The following is a 27,055-nucleotide window of genomic DNA, read 5'->3' on the forward strand; positions in this document are numbered from 1 at the left end:
CAGCTGTTTTGAACAGTTAACATGTGCCTGCAATAGCGGCAGGTGGAATCGCGATTCACCCGCTGCTATTATCTAGTTAAATGCTGCTGACAGCATCATTTAACTAGCGCTTCCGGCCATCGGGCCGGAAATGAGCGCATCGCTGACCCCCGTCACATGATCGGGGGTCAGCGATGCGTCGGCATAACAACCAGAGGTCACCTTGAGACCTCAATGGTTGTTGATGCCGGCTTGCTGTGAGCGCCACCCTGTGGTCGGCGCTCATAGCAATGCAACAATTCTACTACACAGGAGCGATCTGAGCTTCGCTCCTGTATAGCAGAGGAGATCAAGTTGTGCCAGCTTCTAGCCTCCCATGGAGGCTATTGAAGCATGGCAAAAGTAAAAAAAAAGTTTTTAAAAATTTGAAAAAAATAATAAAAAAAAAATATAAAAAGTTCAAATCACCCCCCTTTCGCCCCATTCAAAATGAAACAATAATAATTTTAAAAAAAACACAACAAACAGATATTTGGTATTGCCCAATCTATCAAAAAAAAAAAAAAAAAAAAGGATTAACCTGATCGCTAAATGGTGTAGCGAGAAAAAAAAAATGTGAAAAGCCAGAATTAAGTTGTTTTTGGTTGCAGTGACATTGCATTAAAATGCAATAACGGGCGATCAAAAGAACGTATCTGCACCAAAATGGTATCAGTAAATAAAAACGTCAGCTTGGCACGCAAAGAATAAGCCCTCACCCGACCCAAGATCACGAAAAATGGAGACGCTATGGGTATCGGAAAATAGAGCTAATTTTTTTTTTGCAAAGTTTGGAATTTTTTTTTCACCACTTAGATAAAATAGAACCTAGACATGTTTGGTGTCTATGAACGCGTAATGACCTGGAGAATCAAAATGGCAGGTCAGTTTTAGCATTTAGTGAACCTAGCAAAAAAGCCAAACAAAAAACAAGTGTGGGATTGCTTTTTTTTTTTTGCTATTTCACCGCACTTGGAATTTTTTTCCTGTTTTCTATAAGGGTACCGTCACACTCAGCGACGCTGCAGCGATATAGACAACGAGCCGATCGCTGCAGCGTCGCTGTTTAGGTCGCTGGGGAGCTGTCACACAGACAGCTCTCTCCAGCGACCAACGATCAGGGGAACGACTTCGGCATCGTTGAAACTGTCTTTAACGATGCCGAAGTCCCCCTGCAGCACCCGGGTAACCAGGGTAAACATCGGGTTACTAAGTGCAGGGCCGCGCTTAGTAACCCGATATTTACCCTGGTTACCATTGTAAAAGTAAAAAAAAAAAAACACTACATACTCACCTTCTGATGTCTGTCACGTCCCCCGCCGGCGGCTTCCCTGCACTGAATGTGTCAGCGGCGCCGGCAGTAATAGCGGTGACGTCACCGCTGTGCTCTGCTTTACGGCCGGCCGGCGCTGACACATTCAGTGCAGGGAAGCCGCCGGCGGGGGACGTGACAGACATCAGAAGGTGAGTAAGTAGTGTTTTTTTTTTACTTTTACAATGGTAACCAGGGTAAATATCGGGTTACTAAGCGCGGCCCTGCGCTTAGTAACCCAATATTTACCCTGGTTACCATTGTAAAACATTGCAGGCATCGTTGCTTTTGCTGTCAAACACAACGATACACACCGACCTAACGACGAAATAAGGTGCTGGCCTTCTAGCTCCGACCAACAATATCACAGCGGGATCCAGATCGCTGCTGCGTGTCAAACACAACGATATCGCTATCCAGGACGCTGCAACTTCACGGATCGTTGTCGTTCTCGTTGGAAAGTTGTTCAGTGTGAAGGTACCTTTACACGACATGCTAAAACTAATAATGTTGTTCAAAAGTACAGCTCGTCGGGCAAAAAATAAGCCCTCACATGGCCATATTGACGGAAAAATTAAAAAAAAAGGTATGGGTCTGGGAAGGAGGGGAGCGGAAAACGAAGACACGAAAATACCCCTGGTCATGAAGGGGGTAAAGGAGCTGTCCGGCACAGAAGCTGTCTTCCACAGAAGAAAAAGTGCTTGACGTAAAGATCTGACTACAGAGCTAGCGGACATGGAGTCTATTATCTCATCTCCAATAGAAACTTGTAACATGGTACATAGTGCTGCAAAACCTGCCGCCGGGACTAAACAGCACAGAGGAATGCCCAGCGTAGAACCCAGCAGCAGAAGGTTCAAACCATTGGAAGATGTCAAAGAAAAGACCCCTCATTTGCGGGAATATGTAGTGATCTATGACTGAATTGCCTGGATAGGAGTTGGATGTATTAAAGAAGCAAGACAGAGCAGGAACCATACAATACTTGTTAAGTGGCATATGCGCGAGAGTATGTGCTTGTCGATGGTTAATTTCTGATTGAACTGCAGATACTCTAGATTTCTCTAGATTTGTATAGGTGGCAACAGATTTTTAACTTCACAGCTAGATATTTCCAAACTTCATTTGAATAAAGTTCTGAACATTTTGGAGAAAATGGCCTTTGTGAGGAATTACCTGTGCGATAATTTTTGCGAGAAAAAGAGGACTCCTACACCTACTGAAGAGGCATCCTACTTTAATAAAAGGCAGCAAAAAAAAATCCAAGTGTGAGAGAACCAGAGCAGACAGAAAGGCATGAACTACAGCTTCAGAACAATAAGTGGCCTCTTCACATAAGAGAGCGGCAAGAGGAGCCACCAGAGAAGAAAAGCTGTAAATGCATTGCTAATGGTAATTAGCAGATCCCAGAAAGCATTAAAACGCTTTCGAACCTGTCGAACAAGACGAGGAAAAGATGCCAGAAACCTCGTCTGGTTCTACCTTTACTTGGTAAAAAAGCATTTGTTTTCCATTACTTGTATGAGGTCTTCTACTTGGCACTAGGCTTCCGATCAACGTGCCTTTGAGGGGTTTCAATAGTCTCTCAGGACTATAGCCTGCTGCTGTAGAGCAGTCTGGAGAGCTCTACTCTTTGCTGTGATCATTCATTTTCTGAATAAATATTCCACTCGGTATATGAATTTACGGCCTCCAATTCATTTAGTACTGTTGATGACCCAGAATAAGGATCCAATCTTTATTTTCCACCATTAGATTGCTTTTTCCCTTCCGATATTCAACCAGTGTTGAAGGATGACACTAACAGACATAAAAACTTTAAAATATCTATGTACAACAGAATTTATTAAAACAAACAAAAAAAAACAAACACTGTTGTTAGGTCCATCTTCACCAAGGAATAGTGGAAACTGGAATAACAGGAATATTGCTTACACATTGGATTCCTGACCTTAGATCACACATACCAACCTCTGAAAAGAGCCAGGCAACTTAGTTGGGGTACAGTAGCAGATATTGTGCCAAAATTAAGCTGGTCCGGAAAAGGTGACAGATAATTTTTGCAGCCGGTCACCAGACATGAGCCATAGAGAAGCCAACACAGATGCTATCACTAGTTTAAATTATGTACAAGACTATGGTGGCAGAATATACAACTGCAATTCCAAAAAAGTGAGGACGCTGTGTAAAATATAAAGAAAACAACAATCCAGTGATTAGGAAATCTTTTATAGGCATATATTAGGCTGCTTTCACACTAGCGCCGTACGACGCACATCGCAATGCGTCGTTTTGGAGAAAAAACACATCCTGCTAAGTTGCCCACAGGATGTGTTTTTTCTCCATAGACTTGCATTAGCGATGCATTGCGACGTATGGCCACACGTCGCATCCGTCGTGCGACGGATGCCTCGTGTTTTGGCGGACCGTCGGCACAAAAAAACGCTACATGTAACGTTTTTTTGTGCGTCGTGTCCGCCATTTCCGACCGCGCATGCGCGGCCGGAACTCCGCCCCTTCATCCAAGGAAATTACAATGGGGCAGCGGATGCGTTGTAAAACTGCATCCACTGCCCCTGTTGTGCTTTTTTTTCACAGCATTGCGTCGTGCGTCGTACGACGCTAGTGTGAAAGTAGCCTTAGCCATATTTATTCACAACCTAAGAAAGAGCACATACCAGAAAATGAAAGTTTATTTTTTCAGATGAAATGGAAAAATGCTTAACTCATGTATAAATTGATGGCGGCAAAACATCTTAAAAAAGTTGGGACTGGGCCCTTTACAATTGACCTCTTGACGAAGCCACGGGTGGCGGTGAAACGCGCGTCGCGGTGGGGTTCTTGAGGCTATAGTCTCTATCCTTGTCACACTTGCTGCAGTTATACTCTTATCTCTCGTACTATTTTATTGAGGATATTCATCTATGTGTTAATTAGTGATGAGCGTATATACTCGTTACTCGAGATTTCTCGAGCATGCTAGGGTTGTCCTCCGAGTATTTTTTAGTGCTCGGAGATTTAGTCTTCTGCGCCGCAGCTGAATGATTTACATCTGTTAGCCAGCATAAGTACATGTGGGGGTTGCCTGGTTGCTAGGGAATCCCCACATGTACTTATGCTGGCTAAGAGATGTAAATCATTCAGCTGCGGCAAGAAAAACTAAATCTCCGAGCACTAAAAAATACTCGGAGGACCCCCGAGCGTGCTCGAGAAATCTCGAGTAACGAGTATATTCCCTCATCACTAGTGTTAATATCCACCTTTGGGCAAGATATGCCATTTTTGTGTGCACGTTATAAATTATGTTTTACTATATTGTCTATGCTAATTAGCACTGATTTTTTATTCTGCTCAGATATATTATACTATTGGTCGTATTTACGATACCTATGGCCATTTTAGATTAATTTAATACCATTGCTACTTACCTTATTTTTATATTGATATATTTCTCTCAGGCAAACCAACAATAAGTCATATATTTGTCATATCAATGAATATAATATACTAGATGGTGGCCCGATTCTAACGCATCGGGTATTCTAGAATATGTATGTCCATGTAGTATATTGCCCAGCCACGTAGTATATTGCCCAGTAACGCAAAATTAAAAATAAACATATACTCACCTTCCGAAGTGCCGTTGAAGTCCTGGCGCCTGTATACGTTGCACGCGGCAGCTTCCGTTCCCAGGGTTGGTATGAGCGCAGGACCTGTGATGACGTCGCGGTCACATGACCGCGACGTCATGGCAGGTCCTTCTCGCGCAGGTCCTGTGATGACGCCGGGGTCACATGACCGTGACATCATGGCAGGTCCTTCTCGCGCAGGTCCTGTGATGACGCCGGGGTCACATGACCGTGACATCATGGCAGGTCCTTCTCGTGCAGGCGCGCAGGACCTGTGATGACGTCGTGATCACATGACCGTGACGTCATGGCAGGTCCTTCTCGCGCAGGTCCTGTGATGACGCCGGGGTCACATGACCGTGACATCATGGCAGGTCCTTCTCGTGCAGGCGCGCAGGACCTGTGATGACGTCGTGGTCACATGACCGTGACGTCATGGCAGGTCCTTCTCACATAGCATCCTTGGCAACGGAACCTGCTGCTTGCACTGCCGAGGACACCGCGCCACGTCGGAGGGTGAGAATAACCTTTTTTTTTTATTATTACTATTTGTAACAGATCTTTTTACTATTGATGCTGCATAGACAGTATCAATAGTAAAAAGTTGGTCACACAGGGTTAATAGCTGCGTTAATGGAGTGTGTTACACCGCGGTCCATTAACGCTGGCATTAACCCTGTGTGAGCGCTGACTGGAGGGGAGTATGGAGCGGGCACTGACTGCGGGGAGGAAGGAGCGGCCATATTGCCGCCGGACTGTGCCCGTCGCTGATTGGTCGTGGGTGTTTTGCCACGACCAATCAGCGACTTGGATTTCCATGACAGACAGAGGCCGCGACCAATGAATATCTGTGACAGACAGAAAGACAGACGGAAGTGACCCTTAGACAATTATATATAATTCCCATTACTCTAGTGTACAGCAATTATAATTGTATTTCACTCTTTTTATGATGTATCGTCACTGCCAATTTGGCCATTTTTTTGACAACTGTATGAGACTACTCTAATTCGCTAGCTCTTTGTCAATTGGGTTCTTGAAACCCTTATATGTGCTCCTGTCTTCTTTTCTCGCCTTCTATATTTTATAAAACTGTATTTTATTGTACCTGTATTGCATTAATAAATTCTAGTATTTATTCTTTGAACTATTCAGATTTTCATTGCAGGTTCTTTTCTCTTTGGGGTTATACTATTGCTTTCGAGGACATATATCGTATCTATAGTTGTATAGCAAACCGTTTTTATAATAGTCTGTAAATGTCTGGAAGTGAGTAGGCCAACTGCAGGGGTTTTGGGAGAGTAATGTTGTCCCATCCTTGCCTGATGTAGGATTCTAGCTGCTCAACAGTCCTGGGTCTTCTTTGCCAGATTTTTTGTTTCATAATGTGCCAAATGTTTTGTAATTGTGAAAGGTCTGGACTGCAGGCGGCCATTTCATCACTTGAACTCTTCTTCTGTGAAGCCATGATGTGTGATGGATGCAGCATGTGGTTCAGCATTGTCTTGCTGAAATATGCAGGACCTTCCCTGAAATATAAATAAATATATATTTTGTCTGCATGGGAGCAAATATTGTTCTAAAGGTCCTGTATAATGCTCAGCATTGATATGCAGGTTTTTGAACGATGTGCTGATAACAAGCTGGATGGTCCCGCTCCTCTGTAGTCCGCAGGACACGGCATCTGTGATTTCCATAAATAATTTCAGATTTTGATTCATCTGACCACAGAACAGTTTTCCATTGCGTCTCAGGTCATTCTAAATGAGATTTACTCGGAGAAGATGACAACGTTTCTGGATTGTGCTGATTAATGGCTTCTTGTTTGCATGACAGATCTTTAAACTTCTTTCATGGATTGCACAACTGTGTTCACAGATAATGATTTCTGGAAGCATTACTGAGCCTATGCAGTGGTTTGCAGGACGGAATCACTTGAAAGTCCATAGATTACAAGAATCCAATATTGACCTTCAGCCTTGTCCCTTGTTCCCATGGATTTCCCAAGAATCTCCGAATCTTTTGATGATATTATGTACTGTAGATGGTGGAATAATCAAAACCTTTGCAATTTTACATTGAGGAACATTTTTTTTAGAAACAGTTGTTCAGATTGGTGATCCTCAGACCATCTTTGCTTCCCAGAGACTCAACCTCTCCAACATGCTATTATAGTCATGTGATGTAGTTGAAAATTGATACTACAGTAAGTAGCACTTACTTTTCCTGCCTTTTGCTAACCCTGTGACAAGTTTTTTGAGATGTGCCGACGCCATGAATTTCTAAATGAGTTATTTTTTGCAAATGAAATGGAAAAATGTCCAACTATAGTTATAAGAGATTTACAAATCATTACTTTTGTGTTTTCTTTACATTCTACACAGCATCCCAATTTTGGGGAAATTTGAGTTGTATGTACCCACAATAATACATTTGTGGCAAAATATTGGGCAAGGAAGGCAAATAAACATGCCCTACGATGAGCCACAATGAAAGGGAATTGACTTATTAATTAGTGTACCAACTCCCTTAGTGTGTGAGGAGTATGTAGAATGGAAGGAGTGCGCCGCTCAATAATTTGGCTTTTAGATAAGCAATCAACATCTTGAGTGGAGATGACATGCCCAAAGGGAGGAAAGTTTAAGCATCTCGAAACAGAATTTCTCCAGTTTTCCATAAAGAAAGGACTTTGAAGAAGAGAAGAATGTTGCTAACGTACACTACCGTTCAAAAGTTTAGGGTCACTTAGAAGTTTCCTTATTTTTGAAAGAAAAGCACAGTTTTTTCCAATGACGCTAACATTAACTCCTTTACCCCCAAGGGTGGTTTGCACGTTAATGACCGGGCCAATTTTTACAATTCTGTCCACTGAGTGTCCCTTTATGAGGTTATAACTCTGGAACGCTTCAACGGATCCCGGTGATTCTGACACTGTTTTCTCGTGACATATTGTACTTCATGTTAGTGGTAAAATTTCCTTGTTATTACTTGAGTTTATTTGGGGGAAAAAAAAGGGAAATTTGGCGAAAATTTCGCAATTTTCCAACTTTGAATTTTCATGCCCTTGAATCACAGATGTCACACAAAATACTTAAATTAGTAACATTTCCCACATGTCTACTTTACATCAGCACAATTTTGGAACCAAAATTTTTTTTTGTTAGGGCGTTATAAGGGTTAAAAGTTGACCAGCAATTTCTCATTTTTACAACACTTTTTTTTTTTTTTTTAGGGACCACATCACATTTGAAGTCACTTTGAGGGGTCTATATGATAGAACGATGTCATACTTGGGTATTTTCTAAAAACTGCACCACTCAAGGTGCTCAAAACCACATTCAAGAAGTTTATTAACCCTTCAGGTGTTTCACAGGAATTTTTGGAATGTTTAAATAAAAATTAACATTTAACTTTTTTCACACAAAATTTACTTCTGATCCAATTTGCTTTATTTTACCAAGGGTAACAGGAGAAATTGGACCCCTGAGTACGCTGATACCCCATATGTGGGGGTAAACCACTGTTTGGGATCATGGCAGAGCTCGGAAGGGAAGAAGTGGTGTTTTGGAATGCAGACTTAGATGGATTGGTCTGCAGGCGTCACGTTGCGTTTGCAGAGCCCCTGATGTACCTAAACAGTAGAAACTCCCCACAAGTGACCCCATTTTGGAAACTAGACCCCCCCAAGGAACTTATCTAGATGTGTGGTGAGCACTTTGAACCCCCAAGTGTTTCACTAAAGTTTATAATGCAGAGCCGTGAAAATAAAAAAATCCTTTTTTTTTTCCACAAAAATTATTTTTTAGCCCCCAGTTTTGTATTTTCCCATGGGTAACAGGAGAAATTGGACCCCAAAAGTGATTGTCCAGTTTGTCCTGAGTATGCTGATACCCCATTTGTGGGGGTAAACCACTGTTTGGGCGCACAGCAGAGCTCGGAAGGGAAGGAGCGCCGTTTTACTTTTTCAACGCAGAATTGCATGGATTGAGATCGGATGTCATGTTGCGTTTGCAGAGCCCCTGATGTGCCTAAACATTGGAAATCTCCCAATTCTAACTCCAACCCTAACCCCAACACATCCCTAACCCTAATGCCAACCCTAACCACACCCCTAACCCTAATCCCAACCCCAACACACCCCTAACCCTAATCCCAACCCTAACCATACCCCTAACCCTGACACACCCCTAACCCAACTATAAACGTAATCCAAACCCTAACCCCAACCCTAACGGGAAAATGGAAATAAATACATTTTTTTATTTTATTATTTTTCCCTAACTAAGGCGGTGATAATGGGGGGTTTGATTTACTATTTATAGCGGGTTTTTATGTTTGGCAGCTGTCACACACTAAAAGACGCTTTTTATTGCAAAAAATATTTTTTGCGTTACCACATTCTGAGAGCTATAATTTTTCCATATTTTGGTCCAGAGTCATGTGAGGTCTTGTTTTTTTGCGGGACAAGTTGATGTTTTTATTGGTATCATTTTCAGGCACATGACAATTTTTTCTTTTTTTATTCCGATTTTTGTGAGGCAGAATGAACAAAAACCAGCAATTCGTGAATTTCTTTTGGGGGGGGGGGCGTTTAAACCATTCCGCGTTTGGTAAAATTGATCAAGCAGTTTCATTCTTCAGGTCAGTATGATTACAGCGATACCTCATTTTTTATGTTTTGGCGCTTTTATACAATAGAAACTATTTTAGAAGAAAAAAAATATTTTTGCATCGCTTTATTCTGAGGGCTATAACTTTTTTTTTTTTTTTTCGCTGATGACGCTGTATGGCGGCTCGTTTTTTGTGGGACAAGAGGACGTTTTCGGCTGTACAATGTTTATTTATATCCGTCATTTTGATCACGTGTTATTCCACTTTTTGTTCAGCGGTATGATGATGAATTGTTTTTTGCCTAGTTTTTTTTTTTTTCTTTTTTTACAGTGTTCACTGAAGGGGTTAACTAGTGGGACAGTTTTATAGGTTGGGTCATTACAGACGCGGCGATACTAAATGTGTACTTTTATTGTTTTTTTTATTTGCATAAAGAAATGTATTTATTGGAACAATATATATATTTTTTTAATTTAGGATTTGTTTTTTTTTTTTACTTTTTTACTTTGTCCCAGTGTGGGACATCATGGTAAAGTGTTAGATCGCTTATCTGACACTTTGCAGTGCACTGTGTCAGATCAGCGATCTGACAGGCACTGCAGGAGCCTTGCCAGGGCCTGCTCTGAGCAGGCGCTTGCAAGCCACCTCCCTGCAGGACCCGGAAGGAGCCCCACGGCCATCTTGGATCCAGGGCCTGCAGGGAGGAGGACGGAGGAGAGGCTCGGAGCAACACGATCACATCGCGTTGCTCCGAGGGTCTCAGGGAAGCATGCAGGGAGCCCCCTCCCTGCGCGATGCTTCTCTATGCCGCCGGAAAGCTGCGCTGCGATCATGTTTGATCACAGTGTTCCGGGGCTTAATGTGCCGGGAGCGGTCCGTGACCGCTCATGGCACATAGTGCCGGATGTCAGCTGTGATAATCACGTTAGACGTACTATCCTGTCGGTGGTCATAAGGGCCCATGTCACCTCGACGGGATAGTACGTCTAATGTCAGAAAGGGGTTAAATGATTCAGAAATACACTCTATGCATTGTTAATGTGGTTAATGACTATTCTAGCTGCAAACATCTGGTTTGTAATGCAATATCTTCACAGGTGTATAGAGGCCCATTTCCAACAACCATCACTCCAGTGTTCTTTGTGTTTGCTAACCGTGTAAGAAGGCTAATGGATGGATAGAATACCCTCGAAAACCCTTTTGCAAGTATATTAGCACAGCTAAAAACAGTTTGGCTGATTAGAGAACCTATAAACTGGACCTTCATTTGAGCTAGTTGAGAATCTGGAGCATTACATTTGTTGGTTCCATTAAACTCTCAAAATGGCCAGAAAAAAAGAACTTTCATGTGAAACTCGACAGCCTATTCTTGCTCTTAGAAATGAAGGCTATTCCATGCGAGAAATTGCCAAGAAACTGAAGATTTCCTACAACGGTGTGTACTACTCCCCCTTCAGAGGAGAGCACAAACAGGCTCTAACCAGAGTAGAAAGAGAAGTGGGAGACCCCGCTGCACAACTGCGCAACAAGACAAATACATTAGAGTCTGTAGTTTGAGAAATCGATGCCTCACAGGTCCTCAACTGGCAGATTTATTAAATAGTACACGCAAAACGCTAGTGTCAACATCTACAGTGAAGAGGCGACTCCGGGATGTTGGCATTCAGGGCAGAGTGGCAAAGAAAAAGCCATATCTGAGACTGGCTAATAAAAGGAAAAGATCAATATGGGCAAAAGAACACAGACATTTGACAGAGGAAGATTGGAAAAAAAGTGTTATGGACAGACAAATCCAAGTTTGAGGTGTTTGGATCACACAGAACATTTGTGAGACGTAGAACAACTGAAAAGATGCTGGAAGAGTGCCTGACGCCACCTGTCAAGCATGGTGGAGGTAATGTGATTGTCTGGGGTTGCTTTGGTGCTGGTAAAGTGGGAGATTTGTACAAGGTAAAAAGGGATTTTGAATAAGGAAGGCTATCACTCCATTTTGCAACGCCATGCCATACCCTGTGGACAGCGCTTGATTGGAGCCAATTTCATCCTACAACAGGACAATGACCCAAAGCACACCTCCATCCTATGCAATAACTATTTAGGGAAAAAGCAGGCAGCTGGTATTCTATCTGTAATGGAGTGGCCAGCGCAGTCACCAGATCTCAACCCCATTGAGCTGTTGTGGGAGCATCTCATCCGTATGGTACGCAAAAAGTGCCCATCAAGCCAAACCAACTTGTGGGAAGGGCTTCTGGAAGCATGGGGTGACATTTCTCCAGATTACCTCAGCAAATTAACTGCTAGAATGCCAAAGGTCTGCAGTGCTGTAGTTGCTGCAAAGGGAGCATTCTTTGACGAAAGACACATAGAAAACACAAAATTGTCGGGGTGACCCTAAACTTTTGAATGGTAGTGTATAGTGATGAGCGAGTATACTCGTTGCTCGAGATTTCCCGAGCACGCTCGGGTGATCTCCGAGTATTTGTTAGTGTTCGGAGATTTCGTTTTTGTTGATTCAGCTGCTTGATTTACAGCTATTAGCCAGCCTAAGTACATGTGGGGGTTGCCTGGTTGCTAGGGAATCCCCACATGTAATCAAACTGTCTAACAGTCGCAAATCATCTAGCTGGGGCAAGGAAAACTAAATCTCCGAACACTAACAAATACTCGGAGACCACACGGGCGTGCTTGGGAAAACCCGAGCAACGAGTATATTCGCTCATCACTTGTAGTGTACATCAAGATGCGAAGGCAGAAAAGTACATAAACACAAGGGCCTCTCAATCAGGAGTCTGAACTTAACTGGTTTATGGTTCTCAGAACAATCACTGGTTGGCATAGGGATCTGATGTTGAAATGGCAATGCAGAAGGAGGAAACAATGGCAAAATTCAGGGTAGGAGTAAAAAAAAACAAAAAAAACACAGAAGCGTAACAATAAAAAGACAAGGCAATAGGCAAAAAAACAAGAAAACAGTAATAGGAACAGTCAATATAGACTATAGGAGGTATAAATGCAGTAAATGGAACAGAGGTTAGTGAAGTCATCACACATAGCAACACATGTCTGCAAAATGTGGAAAAGCAAGAAAGGTATATAACACAAATACTATGAATACAAAAGAGTTTGTGGACATGTAAAAGATACCTTTTGCTAATAACTCCCTCCATGAAAGCACACCACTGGGAGAAACAGCCAATTACTATGTGTGCCTGGGGGAAATAAAGTATTGCAAATTGGCCATTGAGTAATGATTTACATTATTGTGTACCGCCTCTTCCTTCATTATTGGTCCAATTTTGCTCCCTGATCCAGCATTCATCTTATAGGAGACATACAGTAATATGATAAGCATAAGCAGCGCTCAATATTACATTGGTGTGAAAAATATAGTGGGCACCACAAAGGTAACAAATACCGTAAGTGAAAAAAGGGGTGCTACAGAAACTATCTAAAGATGAAAGACACAGGGGGAAAGAGGGAGAGGGAGAGAGAGAAAATGGATGAAACGTGAGGTCATCCGTCGCTAATACAAGTCTGAGAGAAATACGGATCCGGCGGCAGCTTTTGCTGAATCCATTTTTTACAAAATTCGCCTGGAACAAGTGGCGGACACCGCGTTCCTGTCTGGCAAGCGATACCGCTATCCACCGATAGCGGAGATATCACATTGGTCCACCACCTAGATCCGAGCAATATATAAGCAAATATAGGATCCCATCATTTCACAGGCACTGAAGCCTCATTTTCTCATGTACTGCAGTGAGGAAGGTCTGTTGTATTGACCGAAACGTTTACTAGTGACTGCCAATAAAACTTATTCATTCTACAAGTTGAGTGCCAACATTTATTATAGAAGTATTCTGGTGTGGGAACCTTCTTTTGAGCACCACTACAGCTGTGCCATGATATACGTTTATATATATGGCCAAATAAATTGGACCAAGATCGGAAAGCAATGCACGGACAAGCCGGTGGCTCTCCCGACCCGAGCATGAGAGCTTCTATATTTCTATGTAGCTGTCACGCTCAGGACAGGAGAGCTGTGGACAATCCAAGAATTTGGATCCAAAGTCGGTCCGAATTACACGGCCGTCTCACTGAGTGCTTACGCTAGCTGATGGCTACTACCATAAACCTAGCTTTAGTTAAATCTATGGAAGTGGTAACTTGGGGGAGAATGGTAATATTAGGGTATGTGCACATGACGTCTAAATAACCATTAAAAATAATGATTATATGCATTGTCATGTAAAAACAACTTGCTGTTTATATGTTTAGTCGTTGGCGCTTCTTTCAACGCTTCAAGTTTCCAAAGCCGTGAACCGGTTACAAAAAGTGACCTGACCAACCTTCAGGCGCCTACTTCTTGCAAGTCACTCACTAGATTATTCAATTAAAAAAATTTTAAAAAATGTTGTAAGCCAAAAATGTTGCAAAAAAACAACCAAAAAAAGTAAAGAAAAGCGCACAAAAAAACAAGGCTTCAGGACATAAGACACTGCCGTGTCCAAAAGGATCTCTCTGATGAGAAGCTAGATGCTTTCCCACACATTGTGTGCACATACTCTAAGGCTGCCTATGATAGAAAACAGCTCATCCACTCCACTCTGATGCAGGAGCCATGGGGGACAAAAAAGGATAGTAAAATTAAAAATCTCATGTACTAAGTTTACATAAAGTGTGTGAAAAGGCCAATAATAATTTTTCAGTTACCCAATATGCAAATTGTAAGGGATGAAAATGCCTGTCTTTAAGATCGGCCTTCTATATGAATATGACATATTCCCTTTTCCCACCATTCCAATTTTCATGTTATCGGGTAAAGCCTGTAAAGCAGAGCTGCTAAGGATCTGGTCTGTGTGCATGACATTATTACCAAACAGCAGCATTAGAGAGCGTTCTCCTTTATGGTGTGCAGAACATTCTGGATACAAGGCTTGGGTAAAACGTCCCATAATTACTGACAAGCTTCGCTTGCTCTAATGAGCTAAACACTAATGCCACCCAAACAAGTCTTGCTAGGTTAAAAATGGCAGATTAACACCATAGATCTGCTGCTCCCATGACCTCTTTATGATGGGACATTAATAGGAAGGTCACAGAGGAGGAACCAAAACTAGGGCTGAGTTGTGGACACACTGAGCTGAAGTCTACAGCCATTTGATCTTTTTAATCATAGACCTGAGACAGGGACAAGGGGGCATCCTCTACGTCTGGAGGAAAGAAGGTTTAAGCATAATAACAGACGTGGATTCTTTACTGTAAGAGCAGTGAGACTATGGAACTCTCTGCCTTATGATGTTGTAATGAGTGATTCATTACTTAAATTTAAGAGGGGACTGGATGCCTTTCTTGAAAAGTATAATGTTACAGGTTATATATACTTGATTCCTTGATAGGGTGTTGATCCAGGGAACTAGTCTGATTGCCGTATGTGGAGTCGGGAAGGAATTTTTTTCCCCAATGTGGAGCTTACTCTTTGCCACATGGGTTTTTTTTGCCTTCCTCTGAATCAACATGTTAGGGCATGTTAGGTTAGGCTATGGGTTGAACTAGATGGACTTAAAGTCTTAGTTCAACCTTAACTATGTTACTATGTTCTAATTCTTAGCCCTCAACGAAGAAGATGTTTAGAGGCGTTATACCCATTTTCATGCACTCTACTGGCGTAGTCTGAGCTAAAGTAATTATCCAGGAAAATCATTAAAAAAAAACAAAAAAAAAAAAACAGAAGAGCTGGTCACTTTCTCTGTTGGCAATCTAGCTCAGAGGTGTCAGCCAAACTCCTGGTCTTTATTTACAACCAAGTGGCACATGGCCCCTGCCAATCAATAGCCTCAATGGTCACATGTTGTATGTATGGCATCACTGTTCATGGATGGGAGACGTAATAGTCCAGTGGGGGGGGGGGGGAGAACGTGTGATAAGGGACCCTTCTAATAAGTAGGAGTTGTTGGGGAACCATTTACTCCTAAGAAAATGGTCATAAACAAAATGTAAGAAGATTCCATAGTCACAGCCGTCTGTCAAGCATGCATTTTGGTAGTTTTGCCTTGAGCTTCATGAATTGCCCTGCAGACAAAACAACCTGGAAAAAAACTGGGGAAAAAAGTAAAAGGATTCACTGGCAAAAGTTGGGTGGCTCTTACAATTTAGTATGATTGGCTACTACACCTTAAAAACCAGAATCATTTCAGTGTGGACTAGTATTATCTCATCCACTTCACTGCTACTGTAAGGCTGAGGCTACAATGCGAATTTGGCTACAACAATACAAGTCTTCGTCACCCCGAGGTTACTGAGTCAGTGACAAGAAAGAAAAAAATTTGACGCAGTTGGACTTTTTCTATATGACTTATCATAATGCTCTTGCGGTGGCGATGTGATCCCATTCACTTGTATTGCACTGTGGTATAGCAGCGACACAGAAACCTCTGACGACACCAGATGTCGTGGCCAAAGTCACCATGTAGGGCAAGCCTAAGGCTATGTGCACAAGTTGAGAATTTCACTACGGATTCGCAGCAGTTTTCCATAAGTTTACCGTACCATGTAAACCTATGGAAAACAAAATCCACACTGCACATGCTGTGGAAAAAAACGTGCAGAAACGTAGCGTTGTTTATTCCGCAGCATGTCAATTCTTTGTGCGGATTCTGCAGCGGTTTACACCTGTTCCATAATATGGCACCCACACAGAATGACATATGGGCTCGATCCATTATTTGCGATTTCTTGAAGTCACTTTTATTTTATTTTTTTCTTGTATTGGTTGACGTTTTCCTTGCCAAATTCTTAAAAATGCACACAAGGTTCATAAATTTTGCAAAAAATTCGAAAATGCTCATAAATATGTATGAGGCTGTCAAGTTTGGGACAAGAGACAAGCATCCGGGCCATGAATCATGGCCCAAACTCAGACCTTGACAAAGGCTGGTTTTACACACTCCGACATTCACGGTCTGAGTACGGAGAGCAATCTCTGGCCTGGCCGTGGATCTCCTGACTCGAACTCGAAAATATGGGCAAAACCTAATGCCATTTCCCAGATAGTGTAAATACTGTCTTATCTGTTGTGATTATAATGTGCAAAAAATCTGCAAGCAAAGAAAAACTGTCTAAGCAAAGTCACAACTCCACCGAATTTGCCGTAAATCTTTGACCAACACGTTCCTCCTGTCTCCAAAATGGGACTTTGGAGAATTGTAGACTATGCGGAGAGGCGCAGCTATGAAACATCCATGGCATAACCTCCGGATATACCAGACGCTGGAATACCCTTTTATCTCTTTTCAGTCTTCTAAACCTAGATAACTGGATAAACATTTATCAAAAGTCATGATCTCAACCAGTTATTTCACCAGATTGGCCAACCATATAAAACAAAATAGCAATGGGGCGGATAATAAATTAGGATGGGTTAGCCATGCGCTATCCCTAACTGCTCCAAATTGTGATTAAAACGCAGAGGGTTGACATTGTTTACATGGTGACTACAGTCCCTTTATAGCAGGACCCCAGTCATTTGTGTAGACCTAAGCCTGTCCAGGGAAAGTTCTCTGACAGCAGAGATGTTATCTGGCTGTATCTACCAACACCACATTGTGCCAGAATTCACCAGGGGCAGCTGTGAAGTCAAAGGTCTATGTAATCATGGGGTCAATCGACCTCCATAAGCCCCTCTTGACCTCTCATAACCCTACATGGGGTCATTATTCAGAAGCCACATTTCATTGGCCTGGTGTTTCCAAGCTCCCAGCAGAACGGCCTACTAAATCCTTCCCTGACCCTAAACTCAGGAGCCGCAGGCCCAAGCCTTTCTGCTGCAATGTCGGCAATCCATGATGAAATCAGTGACATCACACCAAGTCGTCCATACACAGGAACCACCAGGGCTGATCACAAGACCCGACCGTGTCCAGATGGGGATTTGATCACATATTTCACCATCCATAGATATGAAATATACCTCTAATTCTGTGTAAGCAGTTAAAGGCCCGGACAGGAAGAAAAATCAAAATCAGACATATGTGACCGCAATGTACGATGACAGATGACACACAGATGCACAGCCGAGGGGGGTGACGGGGCTCGGACGGGAGAATAAACAGCTTTTGTGGATTATCTTTAGTTTTGGATAGTGACACAGCAAATCTGCAGTCACCCCACACAGGCAGTGCATGTGATTGTGTAATGTGCAGATCATAGCTGAGCGCTCTCCAGAATGGAGGGATCACACAATGAAAATGGGGTTTACTGCAAATGCCCCCTCTACAACAAAGCCTGTGTGTGTGAACGAGGCCTGAAAAACACAGATGTCACCTAGTCCCCAAAATAGAGTGACAGTCCGTCCACATCAGCTGGGATCAGGATGATGGGGGTTGTAGTGAGTCACAGAGAGGTTAGCACTGCAGGAGCTCTCGGCTGTCAGCCTGACAAACACCCCATCCCCCTCCCTGGTGTGTGATCTGCGGCTCAGCAGTGGAGGGCTCCCTGAGAACGATCGTGTAGCAGCACGTCTGCTCGGTGCGGAGCCTCCATTGTTATGTAGACGTCGGTATAGATGTGTCAGCTAGTAAACACAAGCCCCTTGTATGCCAGCACCCCTCCTCCGGCCCCATCCTCCTCCCTGCAGTGGGTATTCTCCCCATACACCCCCAAATCACCGCCAGGCCCCCAATAATCCCCCCAAAAGCCCGGAATCCCTCGAATCATCCCCCAACCGACTGCCATCCACTTTCCCCGGTGCCGTACTGACCTTTGTAGTGGACCCGCAGGTTACCGTGGGACAGGCCCAGGTAGCTGCACTTGTCCCGGGGACTCCAGGCTCGGGGTGGCGGGTCCCGGGGGAGGAGAAGACCCGGGGATCCCCCGACTACAGGGGCGAGCAGAGGAGGAGACGACATGAGACACAACAACACAACAAGACACAACCACACGGGGGCCGAGCAGAGCACATAACACGGCACAGGAAGCGGGAGGAGCCGCCCACAGCACGGCCGTGTGACACATACAGGGGATGGAGGCAGTGTGAGGGAGAGACTAGCCCAGTACTACCCAGTCCTGTCACTGGTCACACCAGTGTGCACTGTATATGGGTGAGGGGCGACGAGTGTGGCTGCCAGGTCACTCATTATCTCACTTATTGGCTACACAGCCACTTCGAAAAACAACTGTAGCAACTGTGGCAGTTATGATGTGGCGGTTAGGTGACAGTGACACCGTCACTTTGGTCGCATGTCGTGGCGTCGCGGTGACCATAAATTTATGCTCTCGACAATTTTTTAAAAGAGATTTTTTTAAGCAAACCCGCTACCAAAAACTTGAGGGTTGAGCGTTTTTTTCCCCCTCATCAAGGAAAAAAAAATCGCTTTGTTAGGCGTCCTTCACATGTCAGTGTGTCCGGTATTTGTGGCGACAGTTTTCACACGTGGACACATTCAAGTGAATGGGTCTGTGCACACATCCGTGTGTTCGTGGGTATAAAACACGCTGAAATGTCCGTTTTTTAACAGCAGCACGGGCCTCAAAACGTCCCGCACATAAAGAAAACAGTGCAGATTAGAATACACTTCAAATTGGATGCATTGAGTAAAAAAGGCTGCGAAAAATGCTTCAGAGAAAAAATATATTTCAGAAAAAGATTCAAACAAAAAACATCCTCAGAAACTGCCCCCTACAAAATTGGTTCCTAGAGTGATTTCCGCTTGAAAAACTGGATGTTTTTACACCTCAAAAAAAAACAGTCTGATACAATTTGACTGTGATGGAAACAACCAAAACCTCCTGTAGTTATGGGTGCCAGATCCATGATGCCACATTCACCATTGTGTAAATTGCGATGTGACTGTGGCTTGTGTCCTTTCTACCATTCGGCTGTATTTTTACAGAAAATTGCAAAGTGTGCAAATTGCAGACATACCGTATTACCGTACACTCAATTTTAAGTTTCTCCTCTTGTTCAAGAAGACTTCATGCCCTGTAACCAAAGTTGACATATAGCCCAAATCTAAGAGAACAACAAAGTTTCAGTGTCACAAGTGAACTACATGATGGAAAAGTCATGCGTGACTTGTGACCAGAAATTCATTAGGGTTGGACTTTTTGCGAAAGTCATTTTGTGATAACGTTATGTCACATTACATCCACACTGATGCAATATCACAATGCAACAACTTTGTCAAGTATCACTGGCATAATACCCTGTATAGCGACACTACTCTGTCCACCTTCTCCTGGACCTGTCTTCTGCCTTTGACACTGTGGCCCATTCCCTCCTGCTACAGATTCTATCATCTCTTGGCATCACAGACTTGACCCTATCCTGGATCTTGTCATATCTAACAGACCGAACTTTCAGTGTCTCCCTCTCTCACACCACCTCACCTCGCCCATTGTCTGTCGGTGTCCCTCAAGGCTCAGTTCTGGGACCCCTACTCTTCTCCATCTACACCCTCGGCCTGGGATAGCTCATGGAATCCCATGGTTTGCAGTATCATCTCTACGCTGTTGACACGCAGATCCACCTATGCGGACCTGACCTCACCTCCTTACTCACCAAAATCCCACACTGTCTGTCTGCTATCTCGGCCTTCTTTTCTGCTCACTTTCTAAAACTGAACATGGACAAAACAGAATTCATCATCTTTCCCCCATCTCACTCTACCCCTCCACCAGACCTATCCGTCAATGGCTGCTCACTTTCCCCAGTCTCGCATGCTCGGTGCCTCAGGGTGATCCTCGACTCTGCCCTCTCTTTCAAACCACATATCCAAGCCCTTGCCTCCTCCTGCCGTCTCAAACTCAAAAATATTTCCCGGATCCGCGCATTCCTCGACAACGAAACCACTAATGCACGCCCTCATCTTCTCCCGCCTTGACTACTGCAGCCTCCTACTCTCTGGCCTCCCATCTAGCACTCTGGCAGCACTCCAATCCATCCTACACTCTGCTGCCTGACTAATCTACCTGTCTCTCGTCCAGAGGCTACAGTTCAAAACCCTTATTATGACATGCAAAGTCATCCACAACCTGACTCCTCCATACATCTGCGACATGGTCTCCCGGTACTTACCTACACGCAACCTTCGATCCTCACAAGATCTCCTTCTCTACTCCCCTCTCATCTCTTCTACCCACAACCGCATCCAAGACTTCTCCCGTGCTTTCCCCATACTCTGGAACTCTCTACCCCAACACTTCAGACTCTCGCCTACCATAGAAACCTTCAAAAAGAACCTTAAGACTCACCTCTTCTGACAAGCCTGCAGCCTGCAGTGTTCCTCAACCGCCACACAACCATCTCTACCCTCTCCTAGGGTATCCTCACCCATCCCCTGCAGACTGTGAGCCCTCGCGGGCAGGGTCCTCCCTCCTGTACCTGTTAGTGCCTTGTTTTTTGCTCATGCTTATTGTATTTGTCTATATTTGCCCCCTTTTCACATGTAAAGCGCCATGGAATAAATGGCGCTATAAAAATGTATAATAATAATAAAAAAATAATAATACTGCTACATGGGTACCCATGGATACAGTACGGGGCCAATGAAGTATGGTTTGCGTGAATCTTTGACCTATGTTATAGTTTTTCTTCTCGGATGGAAAATGAAGGTGATAATCCAAATTGCCGATGTGGATGGTCAAGAAACAACAATATGGGTTCAAGCAGTTTATTCTCTATGCATTTAGAAGTTGTAGCAACTTCTTCCTCAGGAGAACTACAATATTCCCCTCTCAGATAAGACCCTATTGAGCTTGGTGTCCCGTCCATTTTATTGTTTTTCTTCTGTGTGAAAAGGACATTCACTCAACAATAGCCTTTGGGGATAAACAATGTCTCCAAATCCTCCTGGAAAGTAAATAATTATGCTGGCTGTGGCTGGCCAGGGGCATCTAAGGTCATATGAGCCAGTCTTGCAAGAAAGGCCTAATTTTGACATGTCTACCTTCAAGTGACATATCTCTTGTTATGTATCCATCAACTGAAAAGGAATGAGTAATGAAATTAACAGTGTGTTTGACAAACCAGAAAGGGAGCACAGCCAACCTTAATTGGCGGATCCCAGTAATTGTACACCAGAAGCATCTGATCTACTTGATCTCACATATTCTAGATGACACGAGTTAGCAGGGAAGTGGAAAGAAACAGGATCCTCCACTGGGACCATGGAATGGACAGGGCATCCATTTCTAAGTGCTGGATATATTGAGGAAACTACATTGTTGTCTCTGATGCAAAGAGATCTATCTTTCATTCTCTGATATAGAGAAACTACCAATTTGTTCAATTGGCCTGGAATTAACTGGGATTTCAAGTCTAGGTTGTTAGCCATTGCCCTTTTCCATAAATGTAGAGTTTCTCTGGAGAAGTTAATGGACTTGGTGCCCCCTATCTTGTAGATACGGGCCACCGCCAACCTTCTTTCCATTTGGATCATCACCTCATGATGAGATGACAATAGGGTAACAAATCTGTGTAGCCTCAAATTTGATATTTATATGAGATTATAGTTTCTATCTGAACTCATCCCAGTACGCAGGGCCGGTTTTAGAGAGAGTGGGGCCTTGGGCAAAAGTTTAAAGTGGGGCCCCAAAGGCTCACATATTCCACATCACACAAACATTTCGGCTGTATTTACAGGTGCAGAGTTCAGGCCATTAAACAAGCGTGATGGACGGCATTGAAGTTGTTTGACGCTTGTTCCTGAGTTTCTTTACATCGGCTGAGGAAGAATGATGGGGACAGATAGTCATCGATACAGTATAATGCTTCTCCCATACAGTATAATGCACTCCCCATGGTCCTTGATAGAGTATAATGCAGTCCCCCTCATAGAGTATACTGCAGCCCCACTCAGAGTATACTGCAGCTACCCCACACACACAGTATAATGCAGCCCCTCTACACACAGTATAGTGCATCTCCCCAAACACACAGTATAGTGCAGCTCCCCACCAAACACACAGTATAGTGCAGTTCCCCCAAAACACAGTATAGTGCAGCTACCCCAAACACACAGTATAGTGTAACTTCCCCAAAACATGCAGTATAGTGCAGCTCCCCCCAAACAGTATAGTGCAGCTCCCCTCCAACACAAAGTATAGTGCAGCTCCCCCAACACACAGCATAGTGCAGCTCCCCCAATACACAGTATAGTGCACCTCCCTCCCAGCACACAGTATAGTGCAGCTACCCCAACACACAGTATAGTGCAGCTCCCCAATACACAGTATAGTGCAGCTCCCTCCCAGCACACAGTATAGTGCAGCTCCCAACACACAGTATAGTGCAGTTCCCCCAAAACACACAGTATAGTGCAGCTCCCCCAACACACAGTATATTGCAGCTCCGCCAATACACAGTATAGTGCAGCTGCCTCCCAGCACACAGTATAGTGCAGCTACCCCAACACACAGTATAGTGCAGCTCCCCCAACCCACAGTATAGTGCAGCTGTCATGTCGGACGCTGTTCAGACCAGGTCGTTCGACAGACAGCGGTAATTCCACTTTTGACCACTATTTGCTCATTGGCGTCGGCTAGGTTTTGTCCAGCTGTTCCAGGGTTAATTTACCTGATCCTCGGATTGGAAGCTGGGCCATGCCCATGGCCTTTAAATAGTTCTCCGGATCATTGGGCGTCGCCGATTATAGCTTCTGTCTTACGCTGTTATCTCGGTCTGGAGTGGAGAGCTGGTTGTTGGAGAATCGTTGCTGGTGGTGTATTTTCCTTTGTCTTATTTACTCCTTCCTATATTTGTGTTTATTTTGCCCTGCACATTTATAGTGTATTCCTGAGTGACTGCGGCGTGGTGTATATTTTCCTTTATCCTTGTCTGTGCTAACTGTGGGTATTGGTGTATTACATTCACTGGGTGGGGGGGTGGAGGTTTTCAGCTTAGGGTTGTAACAGGAGGCAGGGTGAGGTTCGAGGCCTGGACATGCACACCATCAGTGTAAACTTCAGGTAGAGGGTCAGTCAGCATTTCCTCAGTCTGAGGGAAATTGCAGGGGCCTGGGTTATTAGCTCTCACCCACCTAGTCTCCCCGTGACATTATAATCGGCCCAACAACAACAAAAAAATAAAGGGGTTTCTTTTTTTTTTTTTGTGTTTTGTCATGGATCCCATGACTTCCATAACCCGCCAGTTGGAGGCGCTGTCCCTACAGGTCACGGAGTTGAGGGAGGCAGTACAGCAACAGGGACTAGCAGTATCTAATGTGCAAGCTAGAGCGACAGAAAGAGTTGCTGAGCCTAAAATTCTTTTGCCTGAAAAATTTGCTGGGGAACGCAGTAAATTTGTTTCTTTTCGTGAAGCTTGCAAACTATATTTCCGTATGCGCCCGATCTCCTCGGGTAATGAGTCTCAGCGTGTGGGCCTGGTGTTGTCATTGTTAAGCGGGGATCCCCAAGCATGAGCGTTTTCTTTGCCATCTGATTCTGCTGCATTTGACTCTGTGGAGAGTTTTTTTTCTTCTCTTGGGAAAATCTATGATGAACCTGACAGAATGGCTCTGGCAGAATCTAAGATACGCTCCATTCGCCAGGGGGAGCGAGTAGCAGAGGATTACTGTTCTGAATTCCACCGCTGGGCGATCAATACCCAATGGAATGATCCAGCATTGCGGAGTCAGTTTATTCATGGGGTTTCTGGAAGGGTTAAAAAAGCCCTTCTGATGTACGAGACTCCTGCTTCTCTAGATTCCGCTATGAGTCTGGTTGTCCGCATTGATCGCCGTCTGCGTCAGGGGGAGCATGAGACACCGCCTGTGGGTGAAGGTTTAGGTTCACGTGAGGTTGCTGCAGGTGAGCCCACGGAGCCTATGCAAATCGCAGGGGTGTCACATGTAAAGCGTCGAGCCCCAGAGATCAGGAAGCAGGGAGCCTGTTTTTACTGTGGTAAAATTGGTCATTTTATTAACATCTGTTCTCTGCTGTCTAAGAAAAACGCAACGGCGGAAAACTTCTAAGCTCAGATGGTGTGGAGGAGACCAATCTGAGCTTATGTATATCCTCCATGGTGGTTTCTCAATGCATGCTCCCTGCTAAGGTTTTTATCGCTGGCAGTGAACTGCCAATTACTGTTTTTGTGGATAGTGGTTCAGCCACAAATCTCATTGATGAGGAGTTTGCGCGCACAGCAGGTTTTAGGATTGAAAAACTGTCTCATCCTATCCGTGTGGTCACCATCAATGCTGCTCCTCTCTCTCAGGGGAAGATTACTGAATTTGTGGCTGAGGTGAAACTCCACATTGGGGTTCTACATTCCGAGCGGGTTACATGTAAGGTGCTCAGGAATCTTCCTGCTCAGGTGGTTTTGGGTTTTCCTTGGTTGTCTATGCACAACCCGGTAATTGACTGGAAAACTCAGGACATAATTCAGTGGAGCGAGTTCTGCCAGGAGAATTGCCTGGCTACATGTGTGGCTGCGGTGACTTCAAGCGTTCCGGAGTCACTTCTGGATTTTGTGGATGTGTTCTCTGAAAAGAGTTGCTCAGAGTTGCCGCCACATCGTCCCTATGACTGTTCTATCAGGTTTAAACCAGGGACCAAGTTGCCTAAAGCAAGGATGTTTAACATCTCCGGTCCGGAGAGACAAGAGTTAAAAGATTATATTGCTGAAAGCTTGAGCAAAGGGCACATCAGGCCGTCATCCTCGCCGGTGGCAGCAGGGTTCTTCTTCGTGAAGAAGAAAGATGGCGGATTACGCCCGTGTTTGGATTTCAGGGAGTTGAACCAGATTACGGTTCGTGATCCATACCCGATGCCACTGATACCAGATTTATTCAACCAGGTGGCGGGTGCTAAGTGGTTTACCAAGCTTGACCTCAGGGGGGCGTACAACCTCATAAGAGTCCGTCAAGGTGATGAGTGGAAGACGGCTTTTAATACCCCTGAGGGTCATTTTGAAAATTTGGTGATGCCTTTTGGGTTGACTAACGCACCTGCAGTGTTCCAACATTTCATCAATGATGTGTTCTCGCATGTTTTGGGGAAATTCGTTTTCGTGTACCTAGATGACATCCTCATATATTCTTGCGACCTTGATGCTCATTTAGATCATGTCAGGCAGGTGTTACAGCTTCTCAGAGAGAATAAGCTGTATGCTAAACTTGAGAAATGTGTATTTTCTGTTCAAGAGTTGCCTTTCTTGGGTTATATTGTGTCTGCTTCTGGTTTTAAAATGGACGCCGCTAAGGTGCAAGCGGTGCTACATTGGGAACGTCCTGATAACCTGAAAGCACTTCAGCGGTTCCTTGGGTTTTCTAACTACTATAGAAAATTTATCAAGGATTTTTCCATCATTGCTAAACCGCTAACTGACATGACTAAAAAGGGTACCAATTTCTCCGTTTGGCCTGAGGCTGCTGTGCGCGCATTTGAATTTCTTAAGAACAGTTTTGTTTCAGCCCCCATTCTTGTGCAGCCAGACGTATCAAAACCCTTTGTTGTGGAAGTCGATGCATCTGAGGTTGGTGTGGGGGCAGTACTATCTCAAGGCTCATCTTTGAGTAGTTTGCGTCCGTGCACCTATTTCTCCAAGAAACTGTCGTCCGCCGAACGTAACTACGATATCGGCAACAGGGAGTTGTTGGCAATCAAGTTTGCCTTTGAGGAATGGCGACACTTCTTGGAGGGGTCTGTACATCAGGTTACTGTTATTACCGATCATAAGAATCTGCTGTATTTGGAGTCAGCCAAGCATCTGTCCCCCAGGCAGGCTCGCTGGGCATTGTTTTTCACGCGGTTCAATTTTGTTGTCACTTACAGACCGGGGTCTAAAAACACTAAGGCGGATGCTCTGTCCAGGTGTTTTCCGGGGGGTGAACCTCGGGAGGATCCAGTACCCATCCTCCAAAAGGGTGTTGTGGTTTCGGCTCTCACCACCGAGGTTGAGGCTGAGATTGCCGAGGCTCAGGAGGAGGTACCATCTGAGCTTCCCATCAACAAATCTTTTGTACCGCTTCATCTCCGCTTAAAGGTTTTGGCGGAGCATCATGATGCTGTCCTGGCTGGCCACCCAGGGGTTAGAGGTACCTTGGAGTTGGTGTCACGTCGGTTTTGGTGGCCCAAGATCCGACAGGATGTGGTCTCATACATGTCAGCTTGTACCACGTGCGCCAGGGCGAAGACGCCCCGCTCCCGTCCTGTTGGCACACTACTTCCTCTTGAAGTACCTAGCAAGCCATGGACGGAAATCTCCATGGATTTCATCACTGATTTGCCCTCATCAGCTGGGAACACGGTCATCTTGGTGATTGTTGATCGGTTTTCAAAAATGTCGCACTTTGTGCCTTTGCCTTCGTTGCCTAACGCTAAGACTCTGGCTCAGGTATTTGTACAGGAGGTGGTCAGACTTCATGGGGTTCCGTCTGACATCGTGTCTGATAGGGGGTCTCAGTTTGTGGCAAAATTTTGGAGAGCATTTTGCTCACGGCTGGGGATCAAGTTGTCTCATTCTTCGGCGTTCCATCCTCAGTCAAAT

The 27,055-nt window shown here is 44.3% G+C and overlaps 1 protein-coding gene across 1 annotated transcript in view; it reads right to left on the reverse strand.

Moving 5' to 3' along the window:
- Positions 1-18,657, reverse strand: part of RANBP9 (RAN binding protein 9) — an 87,536-nt gene extending 68,879 nt beyond the window's left edge. The window contains exon 1 of the mRNA XM_077269916.1: positions 18,329-18,657. Within this exon, the coding sequence (XP_077126031.1) occupies positions 18,329-18,476 (148 nt within the window). The 5' untranslated portion in view covers positions 18,477-18,657. The remainder of the gene's footprint in view (positions 1-18,328) is intronic.
- Positions 18,658-27,055: the final 8,398 nt, after the last annotated feature.

The sequence above is a fragment of the Ranitomeya variabilis genome, chromosome 6 (assembly GCF_051348905.1).
Source record: "Ranitomeya variabilis isolate aRanVar5 chromosome 6, aRanVar5.hap1, whole genome shotgun sequence".
NCBI classification, from domain to species: domain Eukaryota; kingdom Metazoa; phylum Chordata; class Amphibia; order Anura; family Dendrobatidae; genus Ranitomeya; species Ranitomeya variabilis.